The 15,686-nt window shown below is 34.6% G+C and overlaps 1 protein-coding gene across 5 annotated transcripts in view; it reads right to left on the reverse strand.

The window, feature by feature from the left end:
* Positions 1–15,686, reverse strand: part of promL (prominin-like) — a 166,453-nt gene that overhangs the window by 124,608 nt on the left and 26,159 nt on the right. For all 5 annotated transcript variants that reach the window (XM_089105989.1, XM_089105993.1, XM_089105991.1 and 2 more), the window contains exon 3: positions 12,581–12,848. In XM_089105989.1, the coding sequence (XP_088962115.1) occupies positions 12,581–12,848 (268 nt within the window). The remainder of the gene's footprint in view (positions 1–12,580; positions 12,849–15,686) is intronic.

Below are 15,686 nucleotides of genomic sequence, written 5' to 3' on the forward strand. Positions count from 1 at the left end.
AAAACTTAAAACGAACAGAAATTATTCCGCAGCAGGAGCGAGCCGCTCACTTCAACGCCTCACTCTTTACGCTAAAGTTTTTTATTGTTTAAAAAAATAAAATTGTGAGACAGATTAAAACTTTAGCGTAAACAGCGAGGTGTTGAGGAGGGGAGATTCGCTTCCATATAAGCACAAATTTCTGTTTGTGTGAAGTTTTAAATTCGCTCATTACTTTCAGCTAAAAAAACTTGTTTTTTTTTATTTAATTTCTGATCTGTTTTTATTTAATGCAGCTTTTATTTGCATAAAAATTTTACTTTTCTTTTGCTAAATGGATGTCTTTACAAATTAACTTACCTAACTAACTTCTATATTCGTATATTTTTCTTCTGGCAAAAAGAAATACAAATTAGCAGATTTTTGCAGATATGAGCTTGACACCTATGTAATAGCGTCTTCTGATACGCTGAATCTGACGGTGTGATTTTCATTAAAATTCTTTCACTTGTAGGGGATGTTTCCCCCTCTTTAAAAAAATCGGGTAAATTTTTCTCAGGCTCGTAGCCTTGGATGAGTAATACTAAACTTAATAAAATTTATATATTTAGAATCAGCATTATAAACACATTCTTTTGATACATTTATTGACATCAAAATTCCGTTTTTAAAAGTTTCGATTACTATTGAGCTGTATGGCTTGTTTTTTATTGTTTTTTTTTATTAAGTATATGTTATTGCATATGAGGGGGTTCTCCCCTTAGTCAATACCACGCTCTTTACGTTAAAAGTTAAAAAAATTTTTGATTCACAAACCCCTGAATCACAAAAGCCGTTTAGTTAGATTAGATAGCTCTTTTGAAAACACTAAAAAAAACTGTAGCGTAAAGAGCGAGGTATTGACTTGGGGGAGAACCCCCTCGCATACGTTATAATTTCTGTTCGTTTTAAGTTCTAATATTCCTTCTTACATCTCAGTTGAAAAAACTTGTTTTTTTTTATTTAATTTCTGATCGTTTCTTAAATAATGCTTGGAAATCCGGCGCCCCCTTCAAAGAAATGTCCCTTACCCCAAAGAAACATCCTCCACAGAAATATTCTCCAGAGTAACCCCTCCTCTAGCCCCCCCCCCTCCAGAAAAAATCCTTCCTGAAAATGGTTGTATACTTCCCAATAACCAATAAATAATGCTGGCAAGTCCGGCGCCCCCTTCATGGCAATTTCCCTTCACCCATGAAAACTTCCTTCATGGAACAGATCCTCCAACATAACCACCGACCCACACTTCCCTCCCACTACCAGAAAAAAAACCTCCTGAAAACTTCTGTATACTTCCCAATAACCAATACTATATGTTAACATTGGGTAAAGTTCATAACTTTTAGCACTCCCTCTGGGAACTTCGGGGGATTAAGTCATCCTAAAAGACATATTTATCATATTTTCGACCATGTTGAACATAATGGCTATCTCAAAATTTTGATCGGGTGATTTTGGTAAAAAAATGAGCGTGGGTGGGGGTCGTGTTGCCCTCCATTTTTTTGGTCACTTAGAAAGAGCACTAGAACTTTTTATTTCCATTCGAATGAGCCTTCCCACGATTTTCTAGTACCAATAGGTCGATACGATCACCCCTGGAAAAAAAAACAACAAAAAACAAACAGACAAACAAATAAACACGCATCCGTGATCTTTCTTCTGCCAAAAAAGTGTAAAATTCCACATTTTTGTAGATAGGAGCTTGAAACCTCTACAGTAGGGTTCTCTGATACGCTGAATATGATGGTGTGATTTTCATTAAGGTTCTATAACTTTATGAGGTCTTTCCCCCTTTTTTTGAAAAACAGCCAAATTTTCTCAGGCGCGTAACTTTTGATGGGTAGCACTAAACTTGATGAAAGTTATATATTTGAAATCAGCATTGATATCTGATTCTTTTAATATATCTATTGGTATCAAAAACCCGTTTTCTAGAGTTTCGGTTACCATTGAGCCGGGTCGCTCCTTACTTAGGCTACAGTTCGTTACCACGAACTGTTTGATTTATATCCGGCTTGTTTTGTCCCGTCACGTGTAGCCGACTCATCTACTTCGCTTATTGACAATATTCTCTCGCCTTACACATGTGAGGCTACTTCTATTATTATGGATGAATCGTCAGATCAGTGTATGATTATGTCGGATTATAAGATTCAAAAGACTTTGATTAGGGAGATCATTACAAGAAAGAGAAATCTTTCACTTAAAAATATATATAATTTAAAAGTAGCCCCTGGTGACGTAGATTGGAGTGAAGTTTTAGAAGAGACAGATCATAATAGATCGCTGGATGTTTTTATACAGTATTAAATGAACGATTAGACCGTCATTGTCCTTATGAAAAAATACATCTTAAAATATTTTACACGCAAACCATGGACTAATTAGTAACTCCTGAGGTAAGTTAATGAAAAAAAATCGTCTATATAAGATAAGATTGAAATATCCATCACCTGATAATATTATACGATTTAAAAATTGAAAAAATTTGTTGGTGAGAACTCTTAAAACGAGTGAGATATATAAATATATATATATATATATATATATATATATATATATATATATATATATATATATATATATATATATATATATATATATATATATATATATATATATATATATATATATATATATATATATATATATATATATATATGTATATATATACTACGAATATCCTTCTGATTGTGAATTCTCTGTCCTTGTGGGGTTACCTTACACTTCTGGGTGTATCCCAATCCCCTTAAAAAGAAACTCGATTTTCAAAACGCCAGTGGTGTAGCTTGAGAGATGAGCTGGAAATTTCTTCCTTCTTTTCTAGTGGCGTGGTTAAGAGGAGTAGATGAAGTTAAAAATCGTGTGCACTTGATGGCGCGCAACCTGTGAGCCAGAAATTTGCGATATGCATCACAATGTATGCTATGTGAGGCAGAACTACACGACGTGTCGGGGAACAAGTAGGCCTAGCCCTTTGAGTAGTATAACAAGCACCCTAGAGAAGGTATCCCCCAGATTTCCCTAGAGTGGCTATCCCCCAGATGGGATCCAGGTTTGAGTGTTATATTAGTTTCTCCCAATAACACTTTTGAAATACTGGTATTTTAAGTAAACAACAAAAAAGAATTGTCGTCTTACGCCTTCAAGTAATAAACATAATAGCATTTTTTTCTGTTCTCGAGCAGAATACAATATTTGAGAAAACGATTTGAGAACACGATACCAAAAACATTTCTGGAGGAAACCGTATTTAGTCCTGGTCCTTCCATAGATGCATCACTACAGTTACTATCAACTCTGAAGCCGCCTGAGGCAATCACAGCTAACACGCTCCTCCTCCATCCCAATCTATAACCTCTCTCTTTACACCCTCCCAAGAAGTTCCCATTTCCCGTAAATCTTTCCTTACGACATCGTCCTACCCCAATCGGGGACCCTAGACGGTTTATTATAGACAATCTGTCATCCAGATACATCATTGTTCCAATATAAACCTGCAGTATTTTCAAAGAAAATGATAAAATTCCTTTCAAGCCATAATTGCATGAAAGTGGATATAACGAAATGCTTAGATGACTTTGCATAGTAATAGAACCAGTTTTTCTTTGCTGTCTTGGCAGATTAATCCATAATTAAGGTGGAATTAGCTCCAAGCAAGAGGCTTTGCACTTGGGGCTAAAGTTATTTGAAAATTGTTGTGCCTAACATTAAGAAGCATTACGAAGATAACAAAGCGAAGTAAATATTTGTTTGCCGTCAACGGCGATGGTCGAGAACTGGTAATCGCAAGGTACGTAAAGAAACATGTGTTAAGTGGTACTGGGACATATTCTGCGAAATGCCATGGCGATGAGTTTCCAGGATATGAGGCGCAAAGAGGTGGTTCTAGCACAGAGGCCTATAAGGCCTATGCATGACGAGGGCCGAATAAACAATAGCCTATTACCACAGAAAGGCCTATTTTGGATTGTTATAATGGAAGAACATCCAGGATGCCTGATTTTGTTTTCTTGATTCCAGTTTCAAATAGGAAAATGTTATGGCAGTCGAAAGAGTAGCTTTACTCTCCTAAAAGGACAAAACCCTAAAAGTGAAAAAAAGGTGCAAAGTTTATATATATATATATATATATATATATATATATATATATATATATATATATATATATATATATATATATATATATATATATATATATATATATATATATATATATATATATATATATATATATGTATGTATATATATATATATATATATATATATATATATATATATATATATATATATATATATATATATATATATATGTATATATATGTATATATATATGTATATATATATATATATATATATATATATATATATATATATATATATATATATATATATATATATATATATATATATATATATATATATATATATATATATATATATATATATATATATATATATATATATATATATATATATATATATATATATATATATATATATATATATATATATATATATATATATATATATATATATATATATATATATATATATATATATATATATATATATATATATATATATATATATATATATATATATATATATATATATATATATATATATATATATATATATATATATATATATATATATATATATATATATATATATATATATATATATATATATATATATATATATATATATATATAACAATTGGCACTGAGTCACCAGTTTTGGCTTCCACGAGTACATACAGGTAAATAGAAAACTAGTTTGAGTTTCCTATATCAACTGATAAAGCTCAACATGGCAAAATAAACGTAAATGTCAACCAATATAAAACCTAACCAACGCAAAGAAAACCCTTGCTAAAATTGTCAGGGAAACAATTCGTCAAGGAAAAACTGGCAATCAGAACAACTTGTCACGCGGAATTTCACTACAAGAACAGATCGTCGGAACAGTTGAATAGGGGGAGCGTCGATAAAGAGGGTGTAGGTGGGTAAACCCTGCAAAAGGACATTTTTAAGGTATTAGATGATGACTATATTGCTGATCTAATTACAACCTCAGCGCTGATGTCAACCTCAGTGATTTTAGGATAGTAAAACCGAAGAAGAAAATGAAGAGAGTACTACTACTACTATTGCTAACAACTGACTGCATCATCAGGTCGTCAAATCAGCAACGAAGACACTGACCCTCGTTTTCGTCATTATTACAGTATAATCGCATTAGTACATTATTACATACAATCACTGAGGTCACCATCTTCGGCGATATCGTCACTATAACCGGTAGTATGGTCAACTGGTACTTGTTAAGAATCCAGAAAACACGCCATAAGTGAAGTTTCGTTAATGCTGCTAACGAAATAAAACAAAATAAGATGAAAATATAATAGTCCAATTTGGGCTATATATTTGCACATTAGAAGAGGGGGGGGGGGATAAGGCATAGCACATATTAAATACTTAACCTAACCTAGCATAGGTACCTTTTTTTACCCCTTCAACCCCAAAAAACTAAAGTTTAAATCTTTTCTCGTGTTTTCTGGATTCTTAACAAGTACCGGTCACCTACGTCAACGTGGCCATAATGGGGTACTACCATTTCGACTAACCGTCACAAGCACTAAACGTCATAACATCTAACCGTCATAACGTCTAAGAAAATTTATAAGTTTATATAATAGTAATAAGTATATAATAGTTTAGAAACAAATTTCGGCTATATATTTGCACATCAGGGGGGGGGGGGGGTAAAGCATAGCATATATTAAATACGTAACCTAACCTAGGTACTCCCCCCCTAAACCACAAAAAACTAAAGTATTAAAATTTTAGATGTTATGATGGTTAGTGGTTATGACGGATTTTTTTTGTCGACGTTATGACGGATTTTGTCAATGTCCTGAGGGTTAGATGCTATGAAGCCTTCCCTATTTAAGGCAGGGCCATATCCAGGATTTTTGTTCAGGGGGGGTTTTAATAATTTTTGACTTTTATGGGGGGTTTTTACTAATTTTTGACTCAGTTTTCGACTAATTTTACTGATTTTTACCTAGGTTTTACTAATTTTCGACTTATTTTCGAGTCGGTAAAAAATTTCGGGGGGGGGGGGGTTCAAACCGGGTAACCCCCCCCCCCGGATACGGCCTTGATTTAAGGTATCACATATTTTTCGTGTCTTCGATTCTCTTGCTTGGAATGTCATTCCTCATTCCTAGTCCTTTGACATTCCTAGGGAATGTCATTTCTCATGTCATTCCTAGGACTTGGAATTATGATTCTACATGCAACATTTTTAAAAACGCCATCTATTAAATTTCGGGAGAAGAAAAGGAAAAAAAAGAGGACACGTTAGTGCTGCCTTTGCTAAAAAGTAATTTTACTTGTTGTACAAGCCAGGGGACTGTAAATTTCCTGTATAGGGGTTTTGGCCATGGCCAATCCAATGCCATTCCAACTGTTGGGTTTTTGCTTCAATCCCATGCCATTTTTATTGAGGTGTCGGCATGGACGGTTTAGAGGAGAAAGAGAGAGCCCTTACCCCAGGTGCAGAAAAATAAAAAGGCGCGAAATTTCAAATAAATTTATTTTTATTAAAATAAAGTAGAAGGTGCAGTTCGCAGTAAGTAAAATAGTAAGTAAGCAAATTGAATCCTGATTTTTTATTTTTCCCATATCTTTGTCACCATTCCTAACGAGATAATTAATAATTTTGTAGAAGCTAAAGTAAGAAAAGCCATATTTAAATAAATGGAAAATTTGTTAGTAAACGCAAATTTTTGTTAAAATTTGATCTGAAAATTCTTGGGAGACAGAGAGGCACTAATCAAGATTTCTTTTGTCCCGGGCGCATGAAAGGCCAGAACCGCAACTGGGTTTCGGGCCATTTTTCGAAATCAGATTTTACTATTGAGACAAGTTAAGATGTTAATTACCATTCCTGAATCAGTTACAAATGACAATTTTCCCTCACTAGACAGTTTTTATTAAAACACGGGTTTAATTTGAGTTGTTTATTATGAGTTGTCATTATGAGTTGTTTTTTGCTAGGTAGCAGCTACCGCTGCAACCATGATTTGCACTCTTACTACTATTCATTCACAGTACAATGTTTTTCTGTTTTTATACAGAGGTGCTGGTTGAAGTGCAGAGCTGAGGTTATCTTGAATTAAACCTGATTTTAAAATACAAAGGCCATTCCTCCTCCATACAGGAGGCCCGATTCCAATATATAGAAGGTCCTACCTGCACACAGGAAGGCAGTCCGAGGGTCCACTCCACCCTAAGAAAATAGAATAATGACAGCTTAAGTACTTTGGCTTGATACCCCAACTAAGGGGTCAGACTTGTGAGCACGCATTTTAAAAAGAAACAAATTATGGAACCTTTTAAAACCTCTTCGTTCTTTTCATGTCAGGTCTGCGTAAAAATCACCCTGTTAAAAATTTTAAAGATTGTCCTAAAACTCCCTTTGACCTCCTCCCTACCCAGGATAAATCCCCCCCTTAGGGACTAGAGCTGAATTCATATATGTCTAACTCTAAATACAAGAACTTGCACTTACTGTCGAGGGGTTACTCACTTGGTGCATGCTGAAGTACTAGTGAAAGGTGTACACTCTAGGAGTATTTTAACAGGGAATAGACCTGTTTTGTGGCCCAGAATGATATAGTGGGGCAAAGCGGTACTCAGGGGGGTTAGGGGGTTTTAACCCCTCTCCCCCTGAAATTTTTGTTTGACTCGTATATACATAATAAAAATAAATAAAAAATTTGATGTTTTTTTAAAGTTTTTTTTGTAAAACCCTACCCCAAATAAAGTTTCGTACCCCCCCTCCTTCTAAAAAAAAGATCCTGGATACGTCCCTGTGGTGGGGCTTAAATAGTTTTGTTCAACCTCTCTCTTGATTATATGATTTGTAATTTGGCTAAATGACAACTGGCACCATCAGCCAAAAAAAAAAGGGTATAACGAACAAGCTAAATAGGTTCTCCTCTGCTTCTTCTAGATCTGATAGCCTCCTTTCATCAAACTAACGTTTTCCATTGATAGTTCTGACATATTTTTGCCATGAGACAGCCACAGGACTTAATTATCCCATTGCCTGGATGCTTTCATCTTATTTCCCATCAAGATTCTTATCACAATACATCTAAGATTTTGGGAAGAATTGTTGGGATAGTAAAAATAGTGAGAAATTGGCTAACTAGCCATGCTCCCATTAGCCAACTGGATTCAATGGACAAAATAGTGCTTAAACAAAGTGGCTTATTCGATCGAGAACTTAAAATTCCAGTGCCTTTATATTGATCCAAACGGACCTAAGGGCAACATAACGCCCCATGTGCCCCGGGAAAGCCCCGTAGTACAACGTGATACCAGATCCAAAATTCGAGACAAAAATCACAGTGAAAATGGTTAAGAGGTCCAAAAAATTACCTTCAAAGGCGACATAGTTTGTGAAGCCCAAGAGGAAAGCGCCTTGAATTATATAAAATCCCAATCTAAAATATTGACTTCATCAGGTGCACACGCAGTATTTTTTTTCTGGGGGGGGGGGGGTCGATGATAAAAACAAATTTTATTAAAACTTGAAAAAGAATGGCCCAGTAATTAGGGGAAAAGTAGGGTTTCAGTCAAGGGGCACGACCCAATCCCCCCCAGCCTACGCCCCTTTGGTTCATTGATATATTTTGATTAACAATTAGACATGCTACACCTTGTTAAAATGAAATTCATACGAGGATTTTCAGTATGTATGATTGAAGAACCAAAAGCAAGGCAATGGGTCTCGTACCTGCTTTGTAGCAGGTAATTCGTTTTGGTCAACTCGCCGATTTTTGTATACCTTGTTTTTGTACACTTTCAGGAGCCTACTTGATGGTGAAGTGGTAAGAATACTGCCCTGTTGTAACTTAGGTTCAAATCTTGGAAGAGGTATATTTTTAAGAAACTCAAAATGGAATTCGAGATTAAACTAGTTCCAATTGGAAACCGAGAGGGCATGGAACTTAGATTTATACTGTGATTTACATAACTTGATTTTAATTTATTTTATCTTTTTAATTTATACTCAGTTACTTTTTTTCATTTATACATTTATAACTGAGATCAACTTGATATATATATATATATATATATATATATATATATATATATATATATATATATATATATATATATATATATATATATATATATATATATATATATATATATATATATATATACATATATATTTATATATATATATATATATATAATTTCTTAAACCACATTGGCCTGACATCACATAAAAGATTTTCGAAAAAAAGATAGTTTCTACTTTTTAGTCCATTTTGATAAATTTTTTTTTTCTTTCATTTGTTCCATATAAAGGCAAAATGAGTGCATGTTATGCATCAGTATTGCATATAACATATCTTACCTGGATACAGGTAACTCTACCATTAATTTTAAAGACGATCCAATTTGTTTAAACAGACCGAGAAAAAACATAAGTTAATTAAAATGGCGACGCTTCATCAAAGACAAACCGCAAAAGTGAGATTTTGTGTGGTTTTCTCAATTTAAAATAGGAGTCATATACCTACAAAACTAAAGCAGCGGAAAAGTTCTTCGCATTAGCATTATTGGTATTCACAGCCAGGCACAATTTTCCGTCATTTCTACACGAAATTAAAAAAAAAAACTTTTTCAACTGAGAGTAAGGAAGAACATTAAAACTTAACACAAACAGAAATTATTCCGTAGATGAGTCGGGCTGCCCCTTCCTTAACCCTCGGTCGTTACGCTAAAGTCTATGTTCGTCAGAAATGCTTCACATTCAAATTCAGCGGGCCTTGTGTTTGAGTAGTAATTGTTAAAGAGTTGTGACAAAAATCAAAAATCAAACAGAGCAAGAATTTAGAAAGGGGCAGCCCCATCGTGTACGGAGGAGTAGGCCTAATTTCTGTAGGTTTTAATTTTCCATATTTCTACTTACTTTCAGTTGAAAAAAATTGTTTTTATTTAATTTCTGACCGTTTTTCGAGTCATGCCTAGAAATCCCTCTTCCCCCCTCCGCCCGTGTAAAATTTGCTCTGGGAAAATTCCCTTGGAAACTTTCCTCCCATGCGAAATTATCCCCGTGATATCCTCCCGACCCGCAGAAGACCCCCAAAAAATTTCAGTATATTCACAAAAACAAATATTAGCCTATATGTGAACAATGGGCGAATTGCGTAAATTACAGCACTTTCCCCGTGGACTACGGGGTCATGTCACCCCTTAAGACTGATATATTGGACCTTTCAACTATGCTGAACAAAACAGCCATCTCACAATTTTGATCGGATGTCTCTAAGGAAAAAAAGTGTGTGGGATTTGCCCTCCAGTATTTTTGGTCACTTAAAAAAGGCACTAGAACATTTTATTTCCAATCAAATGAGCTCTCTCTCGATCTCTTAGAAACTATTGGTTCGATAGGATCACCTTGAAAAACACATTTCCACACTTTTGAACACAGGAGATTGAAACCTCTACAGTAGAAAATCGGGTAAATTTTCTCAGGCTCTTAGGCTTTTGACAGGCTCAAGTTCATTAAAATTAATGAACTTTCAACACAGTATATAGATTATAGGCAGTATGATCTTTCCCTATCTCACCCATTATAAAAACCCGGTCCAGAGAACGTAGAAACATAAGCGACATTAGATCTTTTCACGGGTAGACAAGTCAGATTTCTCTTGAATGCGAAACTTGGCTTCAACGTTGGAACACTAAATTTTGAAGAAACTAATTTTAAATTAATTTATTCCAATACATATATGAAAATCGGCAATTAGTAGTCCAATGTTATTCTTAGATGTTTTTAGGAATTAAAAGTAGGTTTCCAAGTCTCAAGGTGGTTTCAAAGGCATTTTGAGAAAGTTTCTGCCAAAATACGTGTTCCAGGGTAATTGGACCGCTGATGGCAGATCAAATGAGAGGAGCTGCTTGTGCGCGCTAATGCAAGAATAAGTAGGAGGAGCTGTTTGTTCGCACCGAGAATGAAGAGCCAGAAATTATCAGCGGTAAACTTACTGCTATAGGCTATCTTTATACTGTGACTTTCAATATTTAGAATCAGCATAAAATATAATTCTTTTCATGTATTTATTGTTTTCAAAATTCTATTTTGTAAATTTTCGTTGACTATTGAGCCGACTTGTTGCTTATTTACAGCTCATTACAACGAACCGTTTGACTGCCACGAACTGAAATGTAATGCAAAATTCTGGTCATCCAAAATTAAACAAGGACATAAGAATTTTATGACAATCTTCATGGGACCAGGTCCAGAACATATCCAGGATTTTTTCGGAAATGGGGGGGGGAAACTTTAAAAAACAACAAAAAATTGTTTTATTCACTTTTGTTACGTTTTTACGAGTCGGGAAAACATTTCGGGGGGGGGGGGGGTTCAAACCCCCCCAACTCTCCTTTGATATGGCCTTGACCTGGTCGTTAAAATCTTAGGGCCTAATATATCACTGGTCAGATACCGATCAGATAAAGATACCTTATCCTGGGTTAGCTTTCCATGGGCATTTTGACCATCTTTTAAAAAATATGCCCCACCCTTCCTCTAATTTAAAGTGGGATATCCACGTGAAAGATATTGTCCGTAGAGCTAATGCGTCCATGTCTCTCCTTAAGCTCTTGAATAAATTTAACATCCCCCATCCCATTCTTTAAGGATTTATACCTCCTTTGTCCACCCGCATCTTGAATATGCTTGTCCAGTTTGGCATCCTGGCATCTCCCGTGATGAATCAGATAAAATTGAATCTATTCAAAAAAGAGCCATAAGAATAATTTTTAAAGAAACTATGGTACCAAATTCACTCCTTCTAAAAAAGGCCAAGCTGGAAACTCTTGAGCACAGGAGAGGAACGTTGTGCCTCCGTTTCGCAAAAAATGCAATAATAAACCCTCGCACGGAAAATATTTTCCCCAAAAGACACTCCCCATCCAGACACCGCCTCCCACGTACTGTCTCTGAACCCATCCCTATCTTGTCCCCCATCCGTTGTTTAACTCCAGATATAAAAAAAACCTTTGTCCCCTTCATTACTTATCAAATAAACCACAATTTTTTTTTTTTTTTTTTTTTTTTACTGGTGATACCCATGCTGGTGTCCGTTTGGCTCTTCCGTTCCCTCCCCTTTTTATATATTCTCTTTTAAACGTTTTAACATTATTTTTATCTCAATTTTCTTTTTTGGTTTTGTTTTGATTTGTGCCTTTTTAACTTTCTTACATTTGACACTTTTTGTTTTTTAGACTAATTAATGGCTTTGCCTTTCTGATATTATTGTTTTTGGCATTGTTTAGCCAGTTTTTTAGTTGTTGTGCTATTTCTATGTCTTTTTTTTATTATATGACTCCGAAATACGAATTCGGCCCTTCGGGGCTTGTGATAGTCATTTTTCGAAATAAATATCTTATCATATCCTATGAACCTACCTTAGTAAAAATAATTATTAAATAAAAGAAGATTTGTTAAAAGGTGAACTTACGCAATTAAAACTAGAAAGACACCAAAGAAAAATCCAATCGTCCCTCTTTTGCATGGATCCCTTTTGGTTTCATAAAATTCTTCACCAGCACCACATTTCCCAGCACATCTAAACACACAAATAAATAAACCAATCACTGGAATGAACACAGCCAGCAAAATTCCTATGACTAAACAAGAAGCCAAGCCTTTATAGTGGTGTAGGAAACTGGGCCACTTTTCAACAACCTGATTTAGTAGCTCCTCTGGATTTGTAGTGAATTCAAAATCTGAAAATTTTTAGATTTTTAGACGAGATTAAGGTACTTGTCTGTTACAGCGCTAAGTAGAAATAAATAATACAAGTAGAAATAAATATAGTAGAAATAAATAATAGAAGCTAAGTAGAAAAATACAGCTCTGTTTATTCCCAAATTTGGGCTACATATTTGCAAATTAAAAGGGCTAAAGTTTTGACTTTTTGTCCTAATTCTTTAAGAACGATTTCTGAGACAGAATGGTCGTTTAATTAGAATATTCTATAATAAAAAACTTAAGTGTAAAGACAAAGGTCTTGTGGAGGAGGCAACAGAAAAAGTTCTATACTTCTAAAAATGAAAAAGTTTTCTATACTTCTAAAAATGGAAAAAGTTCTATACTTCTAAAAATGAAAAAGATCTATACTTCTGAAAATGAAAAAGTCCTATACTTCTGAAAATGAATAAGTTCTATGCTTCTAAAAATGAAAAAGATCTATACTTCTGAAAATGAAAAAGTCCTATACTTCTGAAAATGAAAAAGTTCTATGCTTCTAAAAATGAAAATAGTCTCAATAAAGTTTCCTAAACTTCGTCCTATTACTGTGATAATTTTCCAAGTAAATTAATTTACTAGGTGTCTGTCAATGAAGACAAATTAAGACAGATGAGACAATTCCCCAGCACAGCTTAATCCGAGAGCAGATATGGTGAAGTGAGGTATGAAACGGTAAAGTAGTCAATTTAACAACTACTTATTCAAACACAAAGGCGGTTTTAGGGAGGAGGGGACAGAGACCCCTCCCTTCTATATATAATTTAGAAGAAGGAGAAGAATATCTATATATAATACAGAAGAAAAGAATATATATATTCTATATTATATATAATATAATATAAAAGAAGCGCCCCCTTTTATATATATATATAATATAGAAGAAGAATATCTATATGTAATATAGAAGAATAGAATATATATATATATATATATGTTCTATATTATATATATATATATATATATATATATATATATATATATATATATATATATATATATATATATATATATATATATATATATATAATATAGAAGAAGGCTCCCCTCTATATATATAATACAGAAAAGAAGAAGAATACCTATATATAATATAGAAGAATAGAATATATATATTCTATATTGTATAAAATATAATATAGAAGAAGGCCCTTTCTATATATATAATATGGAAGAAGAAGAATACCTATCAAGGAGGCACACTTGTGCCTCTACAAAGAGGCGACCCACCACAATGTTAAGCGATTTCCGGTCCTAGCAGTCGCAGAGAGACAGCGGTAATCGCATTTTGTAGCCCAAGCTCAAAATAAGAAACGTGCAAAATTTCACCCCCTCCGACTTTATCTTCATGGGTAAAAGTGGGCCGGAAGTTTCGACCCTCCGACCACAGCTCCCCTTTAACGTTGTCCGATTGGGTTGAAACTTAGAGGTTAAGCTTTCCTAGGGCCCGGGAGCTTATCCTCGAAATTTCAGCTCAATCCGATCACTCCTTCCCTGTTTTCCAAAAACCAAATATAGCCACTTAAAGTTCAAAATTTTTTTTTTGTTATCCACGCCTACAGGCCACAGTTGGCAATTGATCCGGGTGAATGAGGACTCATTCGAAGCAGAATTGGACCTGTTAGGGCCTTTTGATATTTTCAGACCTAAAAAATTATCCCCCGAATTTACATTTACGAAAAACCTCGTTTTCCTGAAATTTAGAGGATAAGCTTTCCTGGGGCCTGGGAGCTTATCCTCGAAATTTCAGCTGAATCTGATCACTCCTTCCCTTTTTTCCAAAAACCAAATATCACGTTTTGTGGGGATTTCCTTGCGTCAAAAATAGATTCCACTTACTAAAAAACAATTACAATTGTGTCTCTTTAGTACAGCGGTCGATACTGCTGACTGTCAGGCAGAAGACCCGGGTTCGATTCACCGTCAGAAGAAATTTTTTATATACTGAATTTAAAGTTTAAAAAAGAGACTCAGTTTCTTTTTTAAATTATTTGAAAAAAACTACGTTTTCTAAAGATTTAAAGAAGCTGAGTTACAAGGTCGACCCTTAAAACGTACAGGGATTAGGAGGCACAGTTGGGGGGCTGTTAAAGAGGCTGAGTCACAAGTTCGAACCTTAAAACGTAGAGGGATTAGGAGGCACACTGTACGACGTGATTTGAGTATTCAGGAATTAAAAGCCTTAACACAAGAATGTTCAAGAGCGGGGGGTTTGGGGGGCGACAGCCCCCAACTTTAACTCCTCACGCGATCAGCTAACAGTTAGTCAAGCAATAATAAGCAATAAACTGTACAAAAACGTGCAGAAATTATTTGAAAAAAACTACGTTTTCTAAAGAGTTAAAGAGGCTGAGTTACAAAGTCGAACCTTAAAACGTACAGGGATTAGGAGGCACAGTTGGGGGGCTGCCGCCCCCCCAAACCCCCCGCTTTCGCAGCCTTTAAATAAAAAAAAATTTTAACTGAAAGTAAGGAGCGACATTAAAACTTAAAACGAACAAAAATTATTCCGTAAGCCTATATGAAAGGGGCTGTGCCCTCCTCAACGCCTCGCTCTTTACGCTAAAGTTTTTATTGTTTAAAAAAGAGTTGTGAGAAAGTCAAACTTTAGCGTAAAGAGCGAGGCGTTGAGGAGGGCACAGCCCCTTTCATATACGGAATAATTTCTGTTCGTTTAAAGTTTTAATGTCGCTCCTTACTTTCAGTTTAAACATTTTTTTTTTTAATGGCTGCAAAGGGGGGGGGGGGTGGGGCGGCAGCCCCCCCCCCAACTGTGCCTCCTAATCCTATTATGTTTTAAAGTTTAAAATTTTAAT

This window comes from Artemia sp. Qi Xiang Cuo, chromosome 20 (genome assembly GCF_049724085.1).
Source record: "Artemia sp. Qi Xiang Cuo chromosome 20, ASM4972408v1, whole genome shotgun sequence".
NCBI classification, from domain to species: domain Eukaryota; kingdom Metazoa; phylum Arthropoda; class Branchiopoda; order Anostraca; family Artemiidae; genus Artemia; species Artemia sp. Qi Xiang Cuo.